This window comes from Euprymna scolopes, chromosome 14, assembly GCF_053919585.1.
Source record: "Euprymna scolopes isolate OS-2025 chromosome 14, ASM5391958v1, whole genome shotgun sequence".
Classification (NCBI taxonomy): Eukaryota; Metazoa; Mollusca; class Cephalopoda; order Sepiida; family Sepiolidae; genus Euprymna; species Euprymna scolopes.
The window spans coordinates 111,746,866-111,771,568 of NC_136495.1; the positions used below are offsets into that span (position 1 = coordinate 111,746,866).

The following is a 24,703-nucleotide window of genomic DNA, read 5'->3' on the forward strand; positions in this document are numbered from 1 at the left end:
TCTTTATGTGAAGGAACCTTACTTTGACTAAATAAAGTTGGCAACTTTGCTCAGAACTGATATTTACTGCAACTTAAAAGGCTTAGAACTTCTATTTAGAACACAAATAGGTCACAAATGAATGGGTAAATCATTTTTCGAGTAATTTCTCACATTTATTTATTTGCAAATAATTTGTTGCTAAAAAGTAACATTCCCTAAAAATTTTGTTAAATACTTAATCTGATAAGTGTGAAAAATTCATGTTTTACTATTATTTCTGAATGATAATATTGTACCCCCCCCCCCAATAAATCCTACATTTTTAGCAGTTCATGTGTGTACACTCTGAAAAACTTTGCGAAGAAAACAAAACAAAGGAAAACAATTATAATAGAAGTTAGAGTGAGGGATCAGTTTCGCATATAAAATTAATGTAAAATCACGATTCATTTTTGATTAGGGTTAGTGGTAAGGATTTTAAGCGAAGAGCTTGCCACTCGGACTTAGGGTAAATGGGAAAGATTTTTTTTGGTAAATTTTTACTTTCCACAATCACCTTTAAAATTAACGATCACCTTTAAAATGCCGACGGTTATAGGTTTTCCGTTATGCTGAAAACGAATATGGCATTTAAATTTTCCACAAGCAAGTAGTTTTCCAGATATTAAGTAATGCAATTCCTTATTGTTGACGCATCATACATTGCTTAATATCCGGAAAACTACTTGTTTGCGGCAAATTTAAATGCGATATTCGTTTTCAGCATACCCGAAAACCATTCAAAGTTGTCAGTTTTAAGAGTGATTGTTAAGGTGGAAAGTAAGTGAAAATTTATTAGTTTTTTTTTTTTTTTTTTTTTTAACTTTTCAGCATGCCGCCCCCACACCTGAATTTATCTCCAAATGGCAGCCTCTAAGGTTAGGGAATTACCAAAAAGTCACAGGGAGCAAGGTCTGAATTATAGAGAGGGTAATTAATGCCTACAATGGAGGGTCATTTTCCGTCAAATTTATCTCTCATTTTATCACAATCGCTTTTATTTATTTATTTTTTTTAAGTTGCTTGTCTAAGAAAAGTACATTGGAGTCTTTTTTTTTTTTAAGTACGGAGTAGATATCTCCATATGTACTGTTCTTTTTTTTTATTATTAATATAAAGTTTTGGTGCAGAATCGAAAGTATTCCGATTAATTAAATTAATTTTTAGATTGCAGCTATGTGGTAGATATTTACCAAAGGTGATCTAAAAAAATATACTAAAATTTAATTCAAAATCAAAGCAGGAAGGTAGCCAACAGGAAGAACTCAAATCTTACCGGAAGTAACTTCTTAATCTCTAATCGCAAAATTTTAAATAATATCTAATAATAAAGAAATAAAAGGGAAAATATAAATTTAAATACTTTTAATAATATTTCAAATGTTGTCAGTGACTTTTTAGTTAACGTAATAAAGAAAAATAAAAATAAAAAAGTTTTGAACTCTGGTTTGAGAGTAATCCTCGAATTTTTACTTTTGAAACTCCGTCTACTTCCTTTTAGGTTTTTCAACCGGACATTGAACGTCACATTCGCCAACATGCCGTAAGTATTTACTATTATTTACCTTATTTTTACCAGTAATTTTGACAATTTTTGGATCTAACTCCTTCTTCGAGTATTGTTCTTTATTTTTATTTTATTATTTTTTCAGAGGCGCCCCAAAACAGCCTATCCAGGCCGTACAAGTCTACGGACGAAAGGTAAGGAATATCTTACGACATTATAAAATATGGCGGCATACTGATAGCCTAAACTCGTGTCTTCATCGAATTGAATTTATTTGGCGCTAAATTTGTGTGATCTGTTAAAATTTGTCGATTGATATAATTTAATTGACTACAATTAAAAACAAAAAAAATTCCGCTTAATTAATATCTAAACTTGTTATATCGCACTACTGTATAGTCTCGTGTTGTAAGAGATTTTGGGTCCATTTTCTTTTTAAAAAAAAAAAAATCTGATTATGGTCGCTGTTATATATTTTTCTCCTGATTCAATTTTATTGGATAAATAATGAAAATATTTAGTTGTGATATATTTTGTCATCTTTCGATTAGTTAATATTGTGTATTAAACGTGTTTCTTCATATTTGGTCTTCCCCCACGTGTACGAATTATTGGGTTGCGGCCATTTTCTTTTTAATTTTTTTTTTTTTTTTTTCTTTAGTGAAGTAAGATTGAATGTGACTTTCTTCGGTACTAGTGCACTTATTGATCCGTGCTGAAATGTTATTTAAAAAGCCATTCTTAACATGGGGAGGGCAGGATGTTTTGTACCTATTCTATACTTTAACCTTACAATTGAATAAAAAAAAAAACTTTAATTCACGATTTTAAAAATAGCACGGATCAGTAAGTGCACAAGCACCTTTTCAAACTGACTATGCCTTTTTTGTATTTTATCAAATCCATTCATTTGTTATATAAAAAAAATGAATTTTTAATGTTTAGTTTGAAAAACAAGTGTCGAGTGGGCGCTTCTACACTATTGGGGCAATTTCGGAAATCGTATTACTAAATTTCACATGAAAACAATGGTACCTATGTATTCCTCATATTTTTAAGATTATATCCAAAAATTACGAAAATCGATAAGGTAGAAAATTAAAAAGTTTGAAAACGATCGTAAGACAGTTCGAAAGGGAGGTTTATTTGAAAAAAAACGAAAACAAATGGCGTCATGTTCGCTGATGAATAATAAGTTAAGTTTGGGAAAATGATTTCAAGCTAAAAAAAAAAAAAAATACTATTAGAAACTCGCTCAATATACGCTACCGTGACATAGGCTGACATATTGAGTGGGGTTCTGACATTCCTACAGTATTTTGTATATTTTTTTTAGTTTGAACTCATTTTCCCAAACCTAATGTATTCAACAGCGAGCACGCCGCCATTTCTTTTTCAAATATATCAAATACTGCTTGTTTTATTCGGCTTGAAAAGGTGTTTACCGATATTTGAAAATACAAATGGCGGAGAACTGTTATACATGTTAAGTTTGGGAAAATGAGTTAAAAATAAACTATACAAAATACTGTTAAAAACCCACTGAATATGTCAGCCTATGTCACGGTAAATATATTGAGTAATTCCTAACATTATTTTGTATAGTTCTTAATTGTAACTAATTTTCCCAAACTTAACGCGTTCAACACAGTCCGCCGCCATTTGTACTTTTCAAATACATTACATCGGTAAACACTTTTTCGAGCCGAATAAACATTTTACATTAAATAAAAACATTAAAAGTAGCCAGTTAGGTAGAAACAAAACTGTACACATAGATTCGAAAAAGTTCTATAAATAACAGGTTTAAGTTTTTTTTTTTTATAAATGAAACCTTGGTCTTTGTTCCTTTAATTGAAAAGAAATTAAGGTTTAAATTACATTTTTCGAGAAGTTATAAGCTTGGAAAGACGGGGGGGGGTGTTCGAATTATTCAATATTTTTCACCAAGTTTCTGACACACCTAAGCATCTTTCCATCCTCAAATAAACCTGGGGGATCACTTTAATATATTAATTTAACGTAAGATGGGCATGCACGTTTTGTTGAAGGTTGAACATAAAATGGGTAATTGTGGTCTAGTAGACCAACACAAAACCTACCTTGGGGTTTTCGAGTGTGCTGAAAACGAATATTGGGTTTAAATTTTCCGCAAATAAGCAGTTTTCCGGATATTAAGCCATGTAATTCTTTGTTATATAAGTGGTGGCCATTGTTGTACGTGCAAGCGCGTGCATATTTTTGTCATGCGGTAAAAATATCCGTGATCATTGTTTTATAAATGTTGAAAATTTAATTAAAATTAGTTAATTTTCTGATTTTTAAGGGAGTCAAAATGTTTATACATTTTGAGCATCGGTTATTCATTTTGTACATACCTACAAATACAATGGTCCTTATTCAAATTAGTAATTAAAAGTAAAGAAAATTCAGTTCTGTACTAGTTTACAGAAAGAAGATATTCCAAAAATGATGTAAATCGATCAATTTTTATTATTCAAGAAAATAAATGGGATTGTGTTGCTATACATGTAGATTCGAAAAAAGTAATTAATCAAATATATAACAAATGTTATCAAAGGCAAGATTACTCTTCTACCTATCTGCAAAAGTTTTTGGTGGTTTTTATTCGCTTTAAAACGTGTAATCGGTAAAAAAAAAAAATCAGTGTTTATTGGTAAAGAAAAATGGCGGCGTGCTCGCTGTTGAATACGGTAAGTTTGAGAAAAATGAGTTCAGACTAAATTCAAAATACTGTTAGAAACCCATCGAATATGTCACGGTAACATTAAGAGTTTCTAACAGTAATTTGTATAATTTAACTAATTTTCCCTAATTTACCGTATTCAACAGCGAGCACGCCGCCATTTCTTTTTCAAATATATTAAGAAGCATTGATTTTTTCGAAAGATTCCACGGTTTAAAGTGAGTAAAACCACTAAAAACTAGCAAAACTTGCGTTTTGTTAACATTTGAGTTGACAACTTTTTCGAATCTATGTATAGTAACACAAACCCAAAATGAATTTTTGGTGATTTTATTAAACTGTATTAAACAAAAGGCTTTTTTTTTTTTTTTTTTTTACCTAAACACTTCGATTTGAGTTCTCTTTTATTTATTGGATTTCATCATGCCCGACGAAAACAACTCTCGTCGTTGTAAATTTTGATTTTCTTAATTTACAAAAAAAACTTGATCAAATTAGGTGATTTTTTTTAAATATGACATCTTCGTTCTGTGACGAGTACGTACATAATACAGGATTCTCTGTATTTTCTTTACTTTTGTCACCATAAGTGCCAATTTTAATAAGCGCCAATAAAATTCCTATTTTCGGAGTTTGTTTTATAATCCAGAGATTCGAGAAAGTGATAAAAAAATCATAAATAAATGTTACCAAAGAGGATAAGTTACTCTTCTACCTAGCTGAGTAGGTTTTTAGTGTTTTTACTTAATGTAAAATATTTGTTTGTCTCAAAACAAGTAATGTCGAGCGTTACGCATTCGGGTACTCATGCCATGCAGAGATTGATCCGTGCTGAAATAATAACTTCATTATTTAAAAAGCCATTCTTAACATAGGGAGGGGGTGTTTTGTACCTTAACCTGGTAATCTCCAAAAATACCGTTATGGCTTACAACATGGCCGCCAGAAGAGTCAACAAAAAACTGCGAATAAAATATATAAAACTCGTAATTTCTGTTTTTAAAGTGGGTTGTCAATTTTCTTTATGAAATATACTTCCAAAATAAACTATTACAGTCGTTTAAAACATAATAGAAGTATTATTTTTTATTTTTTAAAAACAATGTTTACAAAATGTCTACGCACGTTCGTAGACATTTTGTAAACATTGTAACCTTACAATTGAATAAAAAAACAAAACTTAAAGTAAACGTGGAAACACGCTTAAAAAAATTAGCACGAATCACTCTGCATTAGCATTCGCAAAAAAAAAAAAAAAAAAAAAATGGCAGCGTAACAAATACATTGTGGTCGTTTTTTCTGAAGTTTGGTTCAAATTCTGTATTAAGCACCAAATTGTATATGTTGTGTTGAACATTCTTTTAGAATATTGTAGAGCTAGAATTAGATCTATTACAGGGAAATTTAATTTCTATTGATCAGTGTGATCAGTTTTAACAAAGCAATTCATATATTCAAATTTCACCTAGTTTCACTAGAAAAAACGGTACTTGTACAGTTTTAAAACATTAAAAAAAGTTTATATTGTACGTATCCGAAACAATTTCACTGAATTTCATCAAGTAATTTTTTTTCTCTGGGTTTGTATTACTGTACACATAGATTCGAAAATGTCAAAAAACAAATATATAACAAATAAATGTTATCAAAGGCAAGATAAGTTACTTTTCTGCCTAACTGGATATATTTTTAGTATTATTTAATGTAACATGTTTATTCAGCTTGAAAAACAGTGTTTACGGATGTATTCGAAAATGGCAAATGGCGGGGCACTCTCTGGTAAACACGGTAAGCTTGGGAAAATGAGTTAAAACTAAAAAAACTAACAAAAATATTGCTAGAAACTCGCTCAATATATGTTACCATAACATAGGCTGACATATATTCGGTGGGTTTTTAAAAGTATTTTGTGTATTTTTTAGTTTTAACTCGTTTTCCCCACGCTTACTGTGTTTTCCAGAGACTGGCGAGCCATTTGCAATTTTCAAATAAATCTGTAAACATTGTATGTTTTTCCAGCTGCTAAACATGTTACATTAAATAAAAAAACTAAAAAAATTATCCAGTTAGGTAGAAAAGTAACTTATCTTGCCTTTGATTACATTTGTTATATATTTGTTTTCTGACAAGTTTTTCGGATCTATGTGTACAGTAATACAAACTTTTTTTTCTTTTTTGCAGCGAAAAAAAAAACAATTTGATACCGAGAAAAAGGTTCGATTTTTATGAAGAAAAGCTAGTATTAAAGATGGGGAGGGAGTGTCGGCGCTTTAAATTGAGTTATCTCCTTGTGGGGTGTTAAAAAAAAATCAAGTTTCTATCTAACGCGCTGTCATAAAAATGTTTTTCTGCTGAAAAAAAAACCTACTTAATCAAATTAACTGAAACTTTTTTTTGGTGGGGAGGATCTTCAGTCTAAAACAGATACGTACAATATAACTTTTTTTTTTTTTTTTTTTTTTTTTTTTTCCGATATTTTCATTTTTTGAACTGTACAAGTGATGAAAAAATGATTTAATTTTAATTTTTTAAGCCTTAATTAAAAAGTAATGCAAATGATTGCTTTATCACTTTATGATCCACGTGGTTGAATAATCTTACAAAATTTGATTGTCATATTCTTGTTGAGGTGGTGTCTTTTGAAGTTATTTCTAATAATTTAGCTTTCATCACTTTTTAAATAAATATAAATAAATATATATATATATATATATATATAAATTTTTAATGTCAGTGCATTTTTACTTTGTAAAACTAATGTCTCCATTAATTTTCAGAAAACTGCGACAGCCGTTGCTCACTGCAAACGAGGGCATGGTTTGATTAAAGTAAATGGACGTCCTTTGGAAATCTTGGAACCTCAAATTCTTCGCTACAAAGTAAGAATGTTTTGTTTTTCTTAATGAAATTTTAAAGTTCACAGCTGTATATTTTCATTTGGTCATGGCAGCTGAACTAATTTCCGTAAATAAGTCCATAGCAACAAAGAAACGAAAAAGCACACCAAATAAGAATAGAAGCTAATTTACACATTACCGAAGGTTCAGATTTTTGACAATTGGTGTAAATCTGCAACTGTTTTAAAAAGAAGCTATGTTTGCAACAGGTTTGCATGAAGATGCAGAAACATTAAATGTCATTGATTTTTTTTTTTTATTTATTCAGACTAAAATCTCAAAACTAATATGGATGTGTATACATCACCTACATCACTAAAATTGATTAAAACATTGGTCAATTTTTACAACCTGCCCCAGTGTAGTATAAACACTCCAACCACCCCATGTTAAGAACGGCTTTTGGAATAAACATCTTCCTAACCTCCCCATGTTAAGAACGGCTTTTGAGGTAACATTGTGTGGTTGGGGTGCTTACAATACGCTGGAGCACGTCATAAAAATTGACCAAAACATTGTCATCATGGCAATCAAACTACTCATGATCTCTGGTTATGATGCCTCTGACAAGGAGTGCTTCTTTGTAAATGTCCTAGCCTTTCCATTTAGTTTGTTAGAAAATGCGGAGGCAAAAAAGAAAATTAGGCAACATTTGAAACCTTAAAATCTATTGTAAAAATTTGGTTTACTTTCATCGAAATTTAATAAGGCACATTCATTCAAAAGTGTGGCGACCTATGGTCGTGTTTTGTTACTTTAACAAAGAGTTCCTAGCTAGAATCCGCAATCACCATATAATACCACAGTTACTCCACGAACCGTCCTACTTAAGATTTCCAAAAAAGATTTTTGTTAAAACAATGACCAATTTAATACTCATACGGGTATTTAAGATTAGATGAGTATTCCTGCTCTTATTAATAAATGAAAGATTTTACCTGGGAACTAACTGGCCCTTACAAATGAAATTTATTTCTGATCCTAAAGTGCACTAGTGCACCAACATGTTCTTTAAATGAATGGGTCTGCAATGGTCAAAAAAAATTTTAATTTCAATGTTAAACATTTAAATTTTTGCTAGTCAGAAGAAAAAAAAAGTTCTTACTTAGAATTGCACCATTAAAAAGTATAGAAATTTTTATGATGTACCTGTCACATAATGTCATATTCCAAAAATTACATAAATTGATCAAGTTTTATTTTTATGAAGAAAATAGCAATTAATAATGAAATTATTTTTATGAAATATCGAATTGAGTTGTCGCCCTTTAAATTCTAAAAACAGGGTGGTTCCTGGCTCCAGTATTACTGGTAAAATTTGATTTTCTTAGTTTTAGAAACTACTTGATCAATTTACATGATTTTTGAAATGTGATTTTTTTTTTAATGTAATTCTAAATAAGAACCAAAAAAAAAACTTTTTTAATTATAGTACATAATTTTTTTTTTTTTATTTCTGTATGTTTCAGTTGCAAGAACCCCTTCTTTTACTTGGTAAAGACAGATTCTCAGGAGTTGATATCCGAGTGAAAGTCCGAGGTGGTGGTCATGTAGCTCAGATTTACGGTAAGGGGAATTTAAAAATTGAAATTTACATTCTCCATTTTTATCTACTGAAAAAATTTGGAACCTGTTTGAAAAACAAATTCATTTTTCTTTTTATTAGAAAGAAAACTAATTCTTTTCCTTTATTAGATAAAATTAACAAAATTTAATTAAAAATTTAATATTCAAAGATGATTTACTTCCACTTGACCAATGATTTTTTTTTATCTTTTCTTTTTTTTTTTTTATAACCTTTGACTTTTTAAACTAATTTAATTACAAATTTTCAACATAGAACAGAAACTGGTTTGAAAGACTTGACCACATCTAGAATCATAATTTTCATATATATATATATATATATATATAACAATTTTCAATGTTTTGTATTTTAAATTTTGCATTGGAAGGGAGAAAGCATAAAATAGATAAAATTTTTAAAGATCAATCACTTGATTAAAAGCAAAACTTTTATCTTGTATTTTATTTTTATTTTTCAGCCATTCGCCAAGCGATTTCCAAAGCTCTGGTAGCTTATTTCCAGAAATGTAAGTGTTCTTTCTAATTAAGAAATGTCTTATATATATATATTTTGAAATGTGTTTAAAAAAAATGCTCAGGAATTAAAATTCTTTTATGAAATAACTTTCACCTGTTAATGTTTGAATCTTTGTAATTTTCTTAAATGGGATTGACATGATTTTAACATTCGTTTCCTGTCAAATGAACAAAATTTTGATTAGAAACCTACATATGATCTCGTTCCCATTTCAATGTTTGTTTTTGATTTCATGATTCAACCTTTTTCTTTATTTCATTTTACTTCAATTAAAATTCACAATCAAGGCGCCCTCCTTGGGGTGGGGGACTAGCACTTGATCTCTACGTGAGATGCATAGATATTCAAATATTCCATTTGTTTCCCTTTATCTCTCAAATACTGGGTTAAAAAAGAAGTTGGAACATAATTTTCATCTCTCTAATCGACCATTTAAATATTTTATAGTATATCTTTGTCGTCTCTTGGCCTTTCTGGATTCCAGGGCAAGAATTCATCTAGTCTGGTGGAGTATCCAGCTTTGTGCTGTTACTTAAGATAACATCATTTTGAGAAGGTGCACCATTCTCTGTAAAAGCCACTATGGGTTAGCCATAGTGAAATCTTATTTGGTCTGTGAATATTTGATCAGGGTTTACTTGTATGGAAAATTATCCTCATGCTAGGTTGTCTTGACAAACGCCTGTACAGAGAGATCTAAGGCACTCAAGGATAGTGTCTAGTAGGCATTCAAGTTCTGTGTGATTGATGACTAAAATTATAAAATTTGCACAATCAGTTTCTTAATTTAGATAATATATATGTAACTACTGAACAGCAGTTATTCCATAAGGTGCTATTATTTGATCAGCATGTTGGGAATCCAAATTTCCTGTCTAAATGTTTGTAGGGTATCGACATTGCCAGTAGCTTGTGATTTTGAAGTCTTTTCGTCTGGTTTCCCTACCAATCTTAGGAGTCGATCCTATTAACCACCTTTCTCAACTAACTCCTGCAGTAGAACCATGACATAGCACAGCAAAGTACTGTACAACGCCCCCCTCTCTTTTTTTCATTAATTGATGAAAAAAATGTTTATATAAATCTTGTAGCTTTAGCATCATTAACCTGGCTAAGTTAAACATGTTATTGGCAATAACTCAAGAACCTTAAGAAATCAGGACGTCTTTTCACTCGCACTCTGATAAAAGTTTACACACAAGATGGATGCGAGCTAATTCAAATCTTTCTGTATTTCATTCACTTTGTTTAAAATGTGTCTTATTATAAATTTTCCTTATGTCTGTGTGTGTGTTTGACACGATTTATCTCAGCCTACAGGCAATCCACCCAGGCAAGTAAGGTACCAAAATGAAGCTTATGACCCAGCGGATGTTTTAGTGATATTTATATCCATGTTTGGTGTATGGAAATGCAAAAAAATAACGATTTACTAAACGTTTTATTTACTGAGTATTTTTCCGGTACAAAGACCCAAGTTTGCGCAGCTGGGCAAACTTGGGTTCTTGTGTGTCTACAATTCTCCTTATTCAGCTTTGGGTTAAACAAGTGATCTTTGCTTGATTTTATATTTGTAAATCGTTAAGTACAGCACAGCCAAGCCATTTTATTCTAACAATTCTGGTACACTTTATTAAATACTAGCGGGGGTACCCGGCGTTGCCCGAGTGTTTGTTTCCGGGACAGGGGGGGGGGGGGAGTTTTAAAAAATGTTATGGTAGGTAAATAGGAAAGATCAAACCCGGAGTCATGAGTAAAAGTAGGAAAATAAAGTGTGAAAAAAAAAAAAAAACATCTGCACCGTTAACAGTTCGGCCACCAAGAAAAGTCCATTCCAGTTGTTTAGGGAAAAAAAAAAAAAAAACGACTACGGTAGGTCGGCGCGAACGTGAAAATATAACGTGAATTGTCCAGCACGCTAACCACTACGCCACAGAGCACTGCAGCTTAGTTTAGTGATTTTAAATAAGTTCACATGAAAGAACTACGAAGCTAACCCGGTGTTCTCTTCTCAACTGTTCCTTGTGAACGATCCCCAAACGGTGTTAAGTGGTGGCAGGGGGAGGAGGAATTTATTAGAGAGAAATATTTTACCACTTCCATTGATCTTAACCGATTTTGGCCGTGACTTCTCAGCAGAAAAAGTATAGAAATCTAAGATTATCGAGGAATTTGAGAAATAATAAGCCTATAACACACCTCAGATATTGTTCTGCCGTTTGTGCATATTATATTTGCATGAAATATTTTGATTTTTAATCCTATTAATGTCAAAATCAGACGGGGAAAAAGAGTTCATTTTATTTATATAGAGATATATAATCTATGTAAGTTTGAATGAAAAGCATTTTGTCTTTTCATTGTGGATTGGATGGATTTAATTTTGGTTTAGTTATATATATGTATAATGGATTTTAAAAACTATTGATTGAAAAAGACCTCCCTCCCTCAAGATTTTTATGAACTATAACAGTTAAGTGCAGTTTTAAGAAGCCAACACATTTTGACATTACTCAGTAGGGGCACCTCAGATGATGAACAAACTAATCTCCTCTTAGAAAAGGTAAAGTCTGGTAACATGGACCTCGTTGGATTGATTCATATCAGAATTCTATGATATTGATGTTCATGTTAAATAGTTTTATACATGGGTTTTTCAATATTGATGTGGTTTTGGAAACTTTAGAATGCTTAGAAATGTCATTTTATATAGGAGGGCAAAATTTCAAACTAGTTTTATTTCATTCTTATAAATTTTATTGATGCACCAAAAATTTGGAATTTACAATTTACTTGGTTTGTGATTTTAATGTTTATCTGACACTGCTTTAGAATGGTTGAGTATCTGCTTAATAGAATTCTCTTTGTAAGGTTAAGTCTATTTTTGTGTCTCCTTTTTCAGATGTGGATGAAGCTTCAAAGAAAGAAATCAAAGACATCCTTGTTCAATATGACAGGTCTCTCTTGGTAGCAGATCCCCGACGTTGCGAGCCCAAAAAGTTTGGTGGTCCAGGTGCTCGTGCCCGTTACCAAAAATCCTACCGTTAAAAATGGACTTCGTTATGAAAATAAAAGTAGGATTTTTCTGAAAAAAAAAAAGTCCTTTGTCTTGTGTTTTTTAACGGATTGACGTGCAACTCTTTTCCTGATCTACATTAATGATCTTCCAAGTCACATTCTTACATCATTTGTAGACGTTTATGCTGATGACACTACCATCTATGGTAGCACATGTAAGTCAGTAAACCAAATTCTCTCCGATTCTCTCTCCTCTGATCTTGAGCACATGGTACAATGGGGAAAGGAGTGGTTGGTTACTTTTAATGCATTTAAAACCAAGCTTCTCTCTTTACATCAACGTTTTGATCCCCATCTGGCGTCAGTTGGAATGAATGGCCCTCGTCTTGAGGAGACCAAGTTTTGACAAACTTCTGGGCTTCACCTTTACTCCTGATCTTAAATGGAACAAGTACATCAAATCTGTTGTCAAGGCCGCTGGAAAAATGGTGGGATACTTCTATTGATCCAGTAGATATCTCACTACTGATGCTCTTTATCTATATAAGAGCCAGGTACGTTCAAGGATGGAATACTGTTGCCACATCTGGGCAGGAGCTGCTAGAAAGTACTTGTTCTGCCTTGACAGAGTTCAAAATAGACTTCGTAGCCTCGTAGGAGATATCCTTTTCTCTTCCCTGCAACCTCTATCTCACAGAAGAGATGTTGCGAGTTTGTCTCTGCTTTATCGTTCATGGTCCCCCCTCGCCAAACTTTCACAAGAAACACTTTTCTAGCTGAAAACACTATCAATAATTTCCCCACTCTTTATCTGTGCCTAAACCTAAACGTAGATTCCATGCACAAAGCTTTTTTCTTAGAACTGCATGCCCCCTTCTTTTTTTCTTTTTTTTTTTTTTTTACATGGGTGTCACCACTTATCAAGGCCACTGAGGGATAAAGGTTATTGCGTGTACAGTAATCAATGAGATAGTATTGGAGATTTGATAGTGTCTTACTTAAGGGGGCTGTTTGTCAGGAATTTGTTTATGTTGGACTTAAAGACCTCCAAGTTGTAGTCAGGTGGGAAACAGGCAAACAGAAGAGAGTTCCACAATCGTGCACTTCTGAGAGAATCTCTGCTCATGGAATCTACGTTTGGATTTAGGCACAGATAAAGAGTGGGGAAAATTGACAGTAGTTTCAGCCAAACGGGTGTTTTTCATGAGATTGGAGCTCAGACGAGCACTTGCCATGAAAATAATGATAAAACAAAGACAAGCTCGCAACGTCTCTTCTGTGAGAGAGAGGTTGCAGGGAAGAGAAAAGGGCATCCCCCACTAAACCACAAAGTTTATTTTGTACTCTGTCAAGGCAGGATAGGCTGTTTTTAGCAGCTCCTGCCCAGATGTAGCAGCAGTATTCCATCTTTGGATGTACTTGGCTTTTATAGAGATAGAGAATTGCATCAGTAGTGAGATATCTTCTGAAGTGATAGATGGATCCCACCATTTTCCAAGCGACTTTGGCAACAGACCTGATGTACTTGTTCCATTTCAGATCAGGAGTAAAGGTCAAACCCAGAAGCTTGTCAAAACGTGGAGCCTCCCCAAGATGAGAGCCATCCATTTCAATTAGTGCCAGCTGGGGATCAGAACGTTGATGATGTAAAGAGAGAAGCTTGGTTTTAAATGCATTAAAAGTGACCAGCCACCTCTTCCCCCACTGTATCACGCGCTCAAGATCAGAGGAGAGAGAATTAGAACTTTGATGTGTTGCCATAGATTGTCGTGTCATCAGCATAGATGTCAACGAATGATTTAAGTATGTGTTTTGAGAGATCATTGATATAGATCAGGAAGAGAGTTGGACCCCTGAGAGACTCCAGCATTAATACTGTGGGCCTCTGATTTCTGCCCATCAACCACTACTCTTATGAACCTATTGGAGAGAAATGATTTAATAATCCAGAACATTTCCAGTAATACCGTAGCTGGAAATCTTGTGAAGTAGGCCCTTATGCCATACCTTATCGAAGGCCTTCGATATGTCCTAGCTTTTGTCAAGAAATTCACTAATCCTATGAGAAATAACCGTTAGCACATTTGCTGTAGATCTTGCAGAACGGAAACCATATTGCATGTCACTAAGAAAGTTGTTTCTGCTGAGGTAGTTGACTAGGTACTTTATTTAATATGAATTCCAACAACTTATGACATACAAGAGACTTATTGGTCTGTACTGAGAGGGAGATGACTTTTCACCCGAATTCTTAAATACAGGGCATACTGATGAGGTTTTCCAGGGTGTTGGAAAGCACTTCTTAAAGCAACACTTAAACAGTTTTCTAAGTATGGGGCAAGTTCTGGTTGGAGCTTTTTCAGCACTATAACTGGAATGCCATCAGTACCAGTTGCTTTAAGGTTCTTGATTAGCTTGGCGACCTCATGCACAGATATTTGTATGTTGCATAGCGTGTTGTCTGTTATAGGAGGAAATACAGGGAGTTGATTGCCTTCGTCGCATAAGGTAGAATTAGCTGCAAAGTTCTTGGCAAATAATCTGGCCTTGTCTGATACTGACAAGATGACCTCATGTCCCTTGATAATAATTGGGATAGAACGCACACTTCTGTTCAAGATCCTGTTTGCTATTTGCTAGAACTGGTGGGAACCAAGCCACTGCTCAGCTACTTTGAATTTAACAGATTGAGCATATAGCTCTCTTGCATTTTTTATTACTCTTTTACAGTGGTTGCTGGCATCCTGAAAGCAGCTTTAGTCTCAGTACATCTATTATATTACGTTGGTAGCTATGGAAAAAGTGATTTCTGTGCACGATGGCAGCAGCACGTTCAGGGGAGAACCATGACTTGCTGTTAAGTTTTTGTTGAAATTTTTTAGATCGTATGAATCGGTCTATGTCTACAATTAACCATTCGGTCAGGTCTGATACTATAGAGGACACATCCTTTTTAAACATGAAATGCAGAGGTAAATCAGATATGAATGTATGGAAGCTGTCCCAGTCAGCCGTAAAGTATCGATATACAGTATGGTGGAGAAGTACGTCTGAAGATTTATTACATTTCATTTTTATCTTAACTGCTACAACAATGGTCGAAAGATCCCAGAGGAGATAGAATGGAACATGATCATAGCTCAGGGGAAGTTGTGAGGAAAAGGTCTAGAAGGCTTACATACGAACTGGTAGTATTGGGCACACGGGTGGGTTCATGAACAATCTGAGTGAGGTCATAGGCAATGGCAAAATCATGACAAAACCTCTTGTCATCGGTTTTATTTGAGTGGGTCAGTCATTCCACATTATGGATAATGAAGTCACCGCAAATGTGAATGTTAGCCGAAGGATAAGCATACAGGATGTGATCAATTTTCTCAGATACTCTTAAAGATAGTAACCCCACTGTTGTGGGGACGATAGAGGGCAAATATAAATGCAGTGGTGTAAGCTAGTGCAACTCGAAAGCACATATAAGGTAAATTAGGGTCTTCTCTGGAGATATCCCTACCACATGGAAAGCCATCTTTAATGTAGGCACATATTTCATGCCCATGGCGATCTTGGGGGTGGAATTGTCTTCCGTTTTCCAGCTGACTACAATATGGTTGTCTTCAAGTCTAACGTAAACAAGTTCTTGATGAACCGGTCCACTGAACAAATTTACTGAATTTCCATTACTAACTATTACTATATTGTCCAATTTCTACTGTACACTGTTTAACCCTTATCCTCGAGTGACCTCTTGGCCTTGATAAGTGGTGATGCCTATGTTAAAAAAAAAATGGGTTTTTAAAGTTTTTTTTTTTTTTATCTGTTTAATCAAATGACGCTGGCAAATGAGTTTTTTTTGTTTTTTGTTTTTTTTTAGGAACTTCAAACTCCTTCACAAATCTTGGTTTTTATGTTAAGGAATCTAGGAGTAACCTGGTAATCCTGTTTACTTGTTCAGTAAACTAATGCTGATGTCATCATTTTGAGACAGTTCAAACTTACAAAAAAAAAAAAAAAACTTGTCGGAAAACTTTTAATGACAAAATTACCAACCTTGAGATTAATTTTCAGAACCTTCTTAAATTCTATGTAATTTAGGTTAAAAAATAACCTAGGATTTCATTTTTATACAATTTCTAATTTTTGTATATATTAGATTCCTTGTCGGAAGTTAATCCTATTTTGTGTTGTCTTCCTATATAAACTTGTTTTAGGTTCCCCGATTTATCGGAGAGTGACCAATGTTTTCAGTAGTGTCCGTTAGTCCGGACTATTGCCAGATAACCGTCCATTAGTTTTTCCTGAAATTTTGCCACAAATTGTATTTCATTAATTAGTTGTGCACAGTAAGAAAATTTTTTTTTTTTTTTTTTTTTACAAAAATTCCCGTTGCGCTCCCCAGAGGTTCAAGAGGTCAAAAATGACACATTTTGCCCCATAACTTTTGATCCACCCATTGGATTTTTTTTTTTTTTTTTTTTTTTTTTTTTTTAAACTTGGCCAAAATATGGAGCCTCTTGTTCTTAATATAAATCCAGTATAGGTGACCCTTGCAAAATTCTGGTTCACGTCCCCAGGGACTTTGTGCTAAAATGCCTCTTTTTGGAGCTCTTTTTTTATATTTTTCAAAGACTTGATATGTTTGACTCTATAGTGGTTTTTCACGGTGGTCAACTCAAATATACATGTGTTAAGGCCTGAAATTGCACCGTTATCCACTTACACTGAGATTTGGCATCTCCAGGGACTCAAGGAGGTAAAAAATTACACTTTTTGCCCCATAACACTTGATCCATCCATTAGATTTTCCTGAAACTTGCCCAAAATGTGGAGGCTATTGTTCTTAATATAAATTCAGGGTACTTGTACAGTTTAATCAAGATATTAAAAAATGAAAATATCGAAAAAAGTTTATATTGTACTTATCCGTTTTGAACTGGAGATCTCCGGGGAAAAAATTTCACTTGATTTGATCGAGTAGTTTTTTTTTTTTTTTTTTTTTTTTTTTGTACAGTGGAAAAACACGTTTTTATGATAGCATTACTGAATTTTTTAAAATTTTTGTTTGGATCTTTTTAGAAATATCACGGGGTAATAACTTTATTTTTTTTTTTTTTCTTCCTAAAAATCGAACCTTTTGCTCAGTATCATAAATTGTTTTTTTGCTGTTTTTAAAAAAAAAAAAAAAAAAAAAAATGAAATTAAGTGAAATTTTTTTTTTTGAGAACTTACATAACGGATACTTACAATTAAAATTTTTTTGATATTTTCATTTTTTTAATGCCTTTATTAAACTATACAAGTGCCAAATTCAGTATGGATGACCCTGGCAAAATTCTGATTTGCATCTCTCTGGGACTTTTAGGGCTAAAAAAAAAAAATGCCTTTTTGGAGCTCTTTTTTTTCATATTACTTAAGAACTTGATATGTATACCTATATGGTAGTTTTCCATGGTGCTGAATTCAAATATACATGTCTTAAGGCGTGAAACTGCATTGTTTGTCCGTTTTCACTGGGATTCGGTGTTCCCAGGAGCTCTAAAGGGGTCACAAATGCAAAAAAGAAAAAAAAAAATGACACTTTTTACCTAATAACTTTTGCCCCATCCATTAGATTTTTCTGAAACTTAGCGAAAATGTGAAGGCAATGTTGGCCCTTCACACTTCTCACATTCATCATTTCTTCACTATTTTTTTGTGGCATCATCTCACATTCAGCACAAGAGGGGGACCATGCACGCGCGACTTGTTATAATCTAAATGAAACCTATTTGCAGTAGAACTTTGAATCTTCATAATCAATTTGAATAAAATTTTATTAACGTTGAAAAAGTTGAACCCTTTATATCAAACCCACTTCGGTGCTTTAAATGACAGAAGTTGGGCACCATGAGGATGCATCTCGGGGACGAGCAATGTGCGACAGATGTGACCAGAAAGATCTAGACCACACTGTCTATTGATTGCAAATGTGCAAATTCTGGAGAAAAAACATCCTGCTTATGCTAGAGCATGCAGAATCTGGAAGAAAGAAAAGGAAGTGTCAATAAAACATACCAAAAACATCTTCCTCGAAGCCAGGAAAGTAGATGGATACATGACGGAAAAGACGTACTCTGAAGTTGTATATCATCCAACATCACTAACCAAGACTCCAAATACTAATAAACAAATTGTTACAATTGGGACCAAATGATGCCCAAATTTATAAATGGAGTCAAACTAAACATATCAAAAATTAATCATCCCATTAAATCATCAACTAATGTTACCAATAAAACAAATTCTCAACCAAAATCAGAACATCCAAGAAAAGTCGATCAAAAGACCACAAAACTCACCAGTACGTCGTGCAGATGCTGAAAAAGACGAAACTAAGGAAAAGCAAAATCAGTTAAAAGAAAGAACACAGGTCACCAATACGTCTTCCCTGTGGTGAAAAAAAAAAACACTTGAAAAACAAACAAAAGATACATCTACCAAAAAAACAAAATAATATAAAGAAATTACCACAAACAGAAGTTGCTACTACTACTATAAATAGATTTACGAAATCAGAAGACATGGAAACTGAAGTTACTCCTCAAACCAAAAAAAAATCCTCATGAATTACAAGATAATCCAATGGAATTGCCGTGGATTGAAGGCAAATTACAATGAAATTTTATTGTTGCAAACCAAATTTAATCCTTTGGTTATTTGTCTCCAAGAAATCTTCCTTAAGAATGAGGACAATTTGAATATAAAACACTATCAACAATATAACTACATTCATAATACAGGACTTAGAGCCTCTGGTGGTGTATCAGTATTCATTAAAAATAACATACCACAGAGCCAAATTGAATTAAAAACAAATTTGCAAGCGGTTGCCATAAGAGCAACTTTACACAAACTGATAAGCATTTGTTCTTTATACGTACCTCCACATAAACAAAGATGAAAATGAATTGGAGAACTTAATAGGGCAAATACCCAAACCCTTTATTTTCCTAGGGGACTTAAATAGTCACAACTCCTTATGGGGATGCAAGGAAACGGATAGAAAGGGAAAGAAAATTGAAAATCTAATAAATAAAAATAATCTATGCTTGTTCAACCAAAAAGAAGCCACTCACATCAATCCAACAAATGGATCGCTTAGTTCCCTTGCTTTAACCATATGTGACCCTTCCACTTATCTAGATTTTTCTTGGAGCGTATTCGACGATGCCCCCCCCCAAATAAAAAGGCGACTAAAACTTGCTCCTATGGTTTCAAATGATCTGAAATAGCAGCAAGAGGAGACTTGATTCCAAATATTTCTCATATGTTATATTTCCCCTCTTGTGGAAATAGGGTACGATTATAAATATCTCTAGTATCAAATAATCTTCATACACTGAAATTTACTTTATGTATGCAAACCAAAGATGGGAGATATAACATGAGAAATATTTGGAATCAAGTCTTCCTTTGCTGTTATTTCAGATCATTTGAAACCATAACAGCAAGTTTTAGTCTCCCCTCTATCAAGGCCAGATGTTTTGGGGGAAATATCAAATATTTTGTAACTATATGTAAAACTAGGGAAACAAATGACTGAAAATTTTATGGCTGTAAAAAAAGTGTCAAAAATAGGCTTTGGGTGATCCCCTTAATGTATGACCTTAGGGCAAATGACACATAGCCCACTACAATTTTTAAGTCATTACCTTTTCAACGAGCCTTCATTTGTTAAATTCTGATCAATAGTTGCCAAGATTTGGAACTTATAAAATTGTCATAAAAGGTGGTATCTCTGAATATATTTATACTGGTAGCAAAATTGAATATTGAAATGTTCATATCTGTTGTTCTATGGGATGAAACTACATAAAAATTTGCAGGCTTTTTTGAACATTTTAATACTATTCTATGGTTAAAATTTTATGATAACTGGTAAAAAGGAACCTATATTTTCAGACCAATAAATTTTTTTTTTTTTTTTTTTTTGTGTGTGTGTGTGTGTATGTATATATATATATACACACACATGTCCTGGCAGGCCAGCTTCTGTTTTGCTGCATCGGTTGTCTTCCCTGTGGCCTTACCAAACCACTAATATATATATGTATACAAACACACTAGCAGGCGTCCCAATAAAACAAAATGCGCTTCAAAATATTTTAATTTATGCAGATTTTGTATTTTTTGAGATCCAATTCTCTTATCTTGTACCCAATATATAGTAATGATTTCAAATATTTTAAAACAAAAATAAACTTTGCCATCAGTTAGAATCTAAACCAAAACATTTAGCTCTCCAGCAGTATTAACTATTATATAACTTTAGGACAGTTGGATATAATCAATTTTTAAAATTAACTTGGTTTTATTTATATTTTGATCCATTAGCAGGCTTTTTTTTTCTTTTTTTTTTAATCCACTATATGTCAAGTTTCAAGTCTAGACCAAAAATCGATAATGATTGGCAGACCGTTCCTCCTACAGACAAGGTTATATGTGTGTGTAAAAGAACTATATAAAATATATACTAATGCATATAAATTTAATCGTTGATTCAATAGGGAGATTACATCGATTAGGGCTGTTTAATAAATATGCTCTTTATAGGGAATGGGACGTTTCAGCGGCAACCACGCCAGTCACATTTTTCTAAAGATTTTATAATTTTTTAAAAGCAATATGAAAATATATCACTTCTAAGTGTTAAGAAAAATGTTTTTGCAAAACTCTTTTTGGTTAATTTCCTAATTAATTTTTTAAAGGATTAAAAGCTTTTTAAAGTTCTTTTGGTACTTAAGTACTTATGTTACCATGCTGAACTAATGTTCCTATTTACTTTGCCTCCCCACGAGGGCAGAGTTAGACACCAGGGTTGTTTTTAAACTGGAGAAAAGGAGCAAAAATAAGAATTGTCTCAGCCATGAAAGATTTCTCCGCCACTAACCGAGAACAAAAATTTAAGTAATGTTATTTAGAAAGCCATTCTTAAAATGGGGAGGATATTTTGTAACTATTTTGTACTTTCATCGACGAAAGAGATATTGTGAAACTTCATTTTAATTTGAAAATATTATTCAAAATATAGCACGGTAATATGTACATAAGCACAAAAAAAACTAGCTGTGTTTATTTAAAACAATACAAAAACAGACAACATTCGGTCGTCAATAAGATATTTTCATGTTTTTCTTAAAAAAAAAAAAAATTTTTTTTTTTTTTTTTTTTTTTTTTTTTTTTTTTTACACAGTGATCACCACTTATCAAGGCCCGGAAGCCACTCAGGGATAAGGGTTATTGCAAATACATTAAGTTAGTGAGGAGATTTGCTGAAGTGTTTACTTAAGAGGGCGGTTCATTAGGAATTTGTTAACATTGGACTTGAAGACATCCAAGTTGTAGTCCGGAGGGAAGCAGGCAGACGGAACAGAGTTCCACAGGCATGCAGTTCTAAGAAAGAAGCTTTGTTCATGGAATCCGCGTTTTGATTTAGGCACAGATATAGAGTGGGGGAAATTTTTCACAGTGGATTCAGCTAGACGGGTGTTTTTCGTGAAAGATTGGCGAGGGGGGACCAGAGATTGGAGTTCAGACGAGCATCTACCATGGAAATAACGATAAAACAAGGACAGGCTCGCAACGTCTCTTCTGTGGGAGAGAGGTTGCAGGGTAGAGAAAAGGGCATCCCCCACTAAGCCACGAAGTCTATTTTGTACTCTGTCAAGGCAGGATAGGCTGTTTTTAGCAGCTCCTGCCCAGATATGGCAACAGTATTCCAACCTTGGACGTACTTGGCTTTTATATACATAGAGAATTGCATCAGTAGTGAGATATCTTCTGGAGCGGTAGAAGGATCCCACCATCTTTCCAGCGACCTTGGCAACAGACTTGATGTACGTGTTCCATTTCAGATCAGGAGTAAAGGTCAAACCCAGAAGCTTGTCAAAACACGGAGCCTCACCCAGACGAGAGCCATCCATCACAATTGATGCCAGCTGGGGATCAGAGCGTTGATGATGTAAGGATAGGAGTTTGGTTTTGGATACATTAAAGGTAACCAGCCACAACTTCCCCCACTGAACCACGCGCTCGAGATCAGAGGAGAGAGAATCAGAGAGAGCTTTGTGATTTACAGCCTTTGATGTGTTGCCGTAGATGGTCGTGTTATCAGCATAGATGTCAACGAATGATTTAAGTATGTGTTTAGGGAGGCCATTGATGTAGATCAGGAAGAGAGTTGGGCCCAGGATTGACCCCTGAGGGACTCCAGCATTTATATTGCAGGCCTCCGATTTTTGTCCATCTACCACTACTCTTATGAGCCTATCGGAGAGAAATGATTTAATGATTGAGAAAACATTTCCAGTTATACCGTAGCTGGAAATCTTGTGAAGTAGACCCTTTGCCATACCTTGTCAAAGGCCTTTGATATGTCAAGAGCAATTGCCCTAGAAAGGAAGCCTTTGTCAAGAGATTCACTTATCCTGTGGGATATAACCGTCAGCACATCTGCGGTAGATCTTGCAGAGCGGAAACCATATTGTGTGTCACTAAGAAGGTTATTCCTGCTGAGGTGGTTGACTATTTCTGTATTTAATATGGATTCCAGCAACTTACTCATAACACACAGGAGACTTATAGGTCTGTATTGAGAGGGAGATGACTTATCACCTGAATTCTTAAATATAGGGCAAACTGAAGAGGTCTTCCAGGGAGTCGGAAAGCACTTCTCCTTAAGGCAGCGCTTAAATAGTTTTGTAAGTATGGGAGCAAGTTCTGGTTGAAGCTTTTTTAACACTATAATTGGGATGCCATCAGGGCCAGTTGCTTTACTGGAATCTAGGTTCTTTATTAGCTTGGCGACCTCATGCACGGATATTTGTATGTTACCTAGCTTGTTCTGTGTTATAGGAGGAAATATGGGGAGTTGATTGCCTTCGTCGCATAGGGTAGAATTAGCTGCAAAGTTCTTTGCAAATAGTTTGGCCTTGTCTGACGCTGACGAGATGACCTCTGGTCCATTGATAATGGTTGGGATATAACGCACACTTCTGTTCAGGATCTTATTTGTTATTTGCCAAAACTGGTGGGATCCAAGCCGCTGATCAGCTACCTTGGATTTAACAGACTGGGCATATAGCTCTCTAGCATTTTTTATTACTCTTTTACAGTGGTTGCTGGCAGACCTGAAAGCAGTTTTAGTCTCAGTGCATCTATTACGTTGGTAGCTATGGAAAAAGTGATTTCTGTGCGCGATAGCAGCAGCACATTCTGGGGAGAACCATGGCTGGCTGTTAGGTTTTTGTTGAAATTTTTTAGATCCTATGAATTGGTCTATGCCTACAATTAACCATTCGGTCAGATCTGATACTATAGAGGACACATCCTTTTTAAACATGGAGTGCAGAGGTAAATCAGATATGAATGTACGGAAGCTATCCCAGTCAGCCATAGAGTATCGGTACACAGTACGGTGGAGGGGTACGTCTGGGGGCTTCTTACATTTCGTTTTTATCTTAATTGATACGATGGAGTGGTCGGAGGATCCTAGAGGAGAATGAACGGAACATGAACATAGCTCAGGGGAAGTTGAGAGAAAAAGGTCTAAGAGGCTTGCATATTGACCGGGTGTATCGGGCACACGGGTGGGTTCGCGAACAATCTGAGTGAGGTCATAAGCAATGGCAAAATCATGACAAAACCTTCCCTCATCATCTGTCTTATTTGAATGTGTCAGCCATTCCACGTTATGGACGTTGAAATCACCACATATGTGGATGTTAGCCGAGGGATGTGAAGACAGTATGTGGTCAATTTTCTCAGATATGCTCTTAAAGATAGTAACTCCGCTGTTGTGGGGCCTATAGAGGGTAAATATAAATGCAGTGGTGTGAGCAAGTGCAACCCTGAAGCACATATAGGGTAAATTAGGATCTTCTCTAGAGATATCCCTGCCACACGGGAAACCATCCTTAATGTAGGCACATATTCCATGCCCATGGCGATCTTGGGGGTCAGATTTAGCTGTTAAATTTGAGTATCCGTTGATTATGAACTCGTCTAGGGAAGTGGTCGGTCCTATTCCAGTTTCACTTAGAAATAATATGTCCGGTTTCGTCTCCTGTAATTGGGTTTCAACCTCTGGAAGGTTGGAACGTAGACCCCTGATGTTGGAGAAAGAGACCTGGTAGTAGGGGTCTACGTTGAAAGATGAGGTTCTAGGCTTCTTATGTTATCGTCCTATTTTGAAAATAGTATTTTCAAGTTAAATTAAAGTTTAACATCTTTTTTTATTAAATTGTTAGGTGAAAGTACAGAATAGTTACAAAAGCATTCTTCCCTCTTTATGTTAAGAATGGCTTTATAAATAAGAACGTTTTAAATATGAAAATATAATCTTGTTGACGACTGAATGTTCTGTTTTTATGTTGTGAGTAATGGAGTTAGTCATTTTTTTTTTTTTTTTGTGC

At 34.1% G+C, this 24,703-nt stretch overlaps 1 protein-coding gene across 1 annotated transcript; it reads left to right on the plus strand.

Moving 5' to 3' along the window:
• The first annotated feature begins 1,455 nt into the window (after positions 1–1,455).
• Positions 1,456–12,335, plus strand: LOC145293224 (small ribosomal subunit protein uS9). Its single transcript, XM_080139768.1, has 6 exons — positions 1,456–1,564; positions 1,674–1,722; positions 7,013–7,114; positions 8,602–8,698; positions 9,178–9,225; positions 12,139–12,335. Exons 1-6 carry the CDS (start codon positions 1,560–1,562, stop codon positions 12,282–12,284), a joined length of 447 nt encoding a protein of 148 aa, XP_079995894.1. The 5' UTR covers positions 1,456–1,559; the 3' UTR covers positions 12,285–12,335.
• Positions 12,336–24,703: the final 12,368 nt, after the last annotated feature.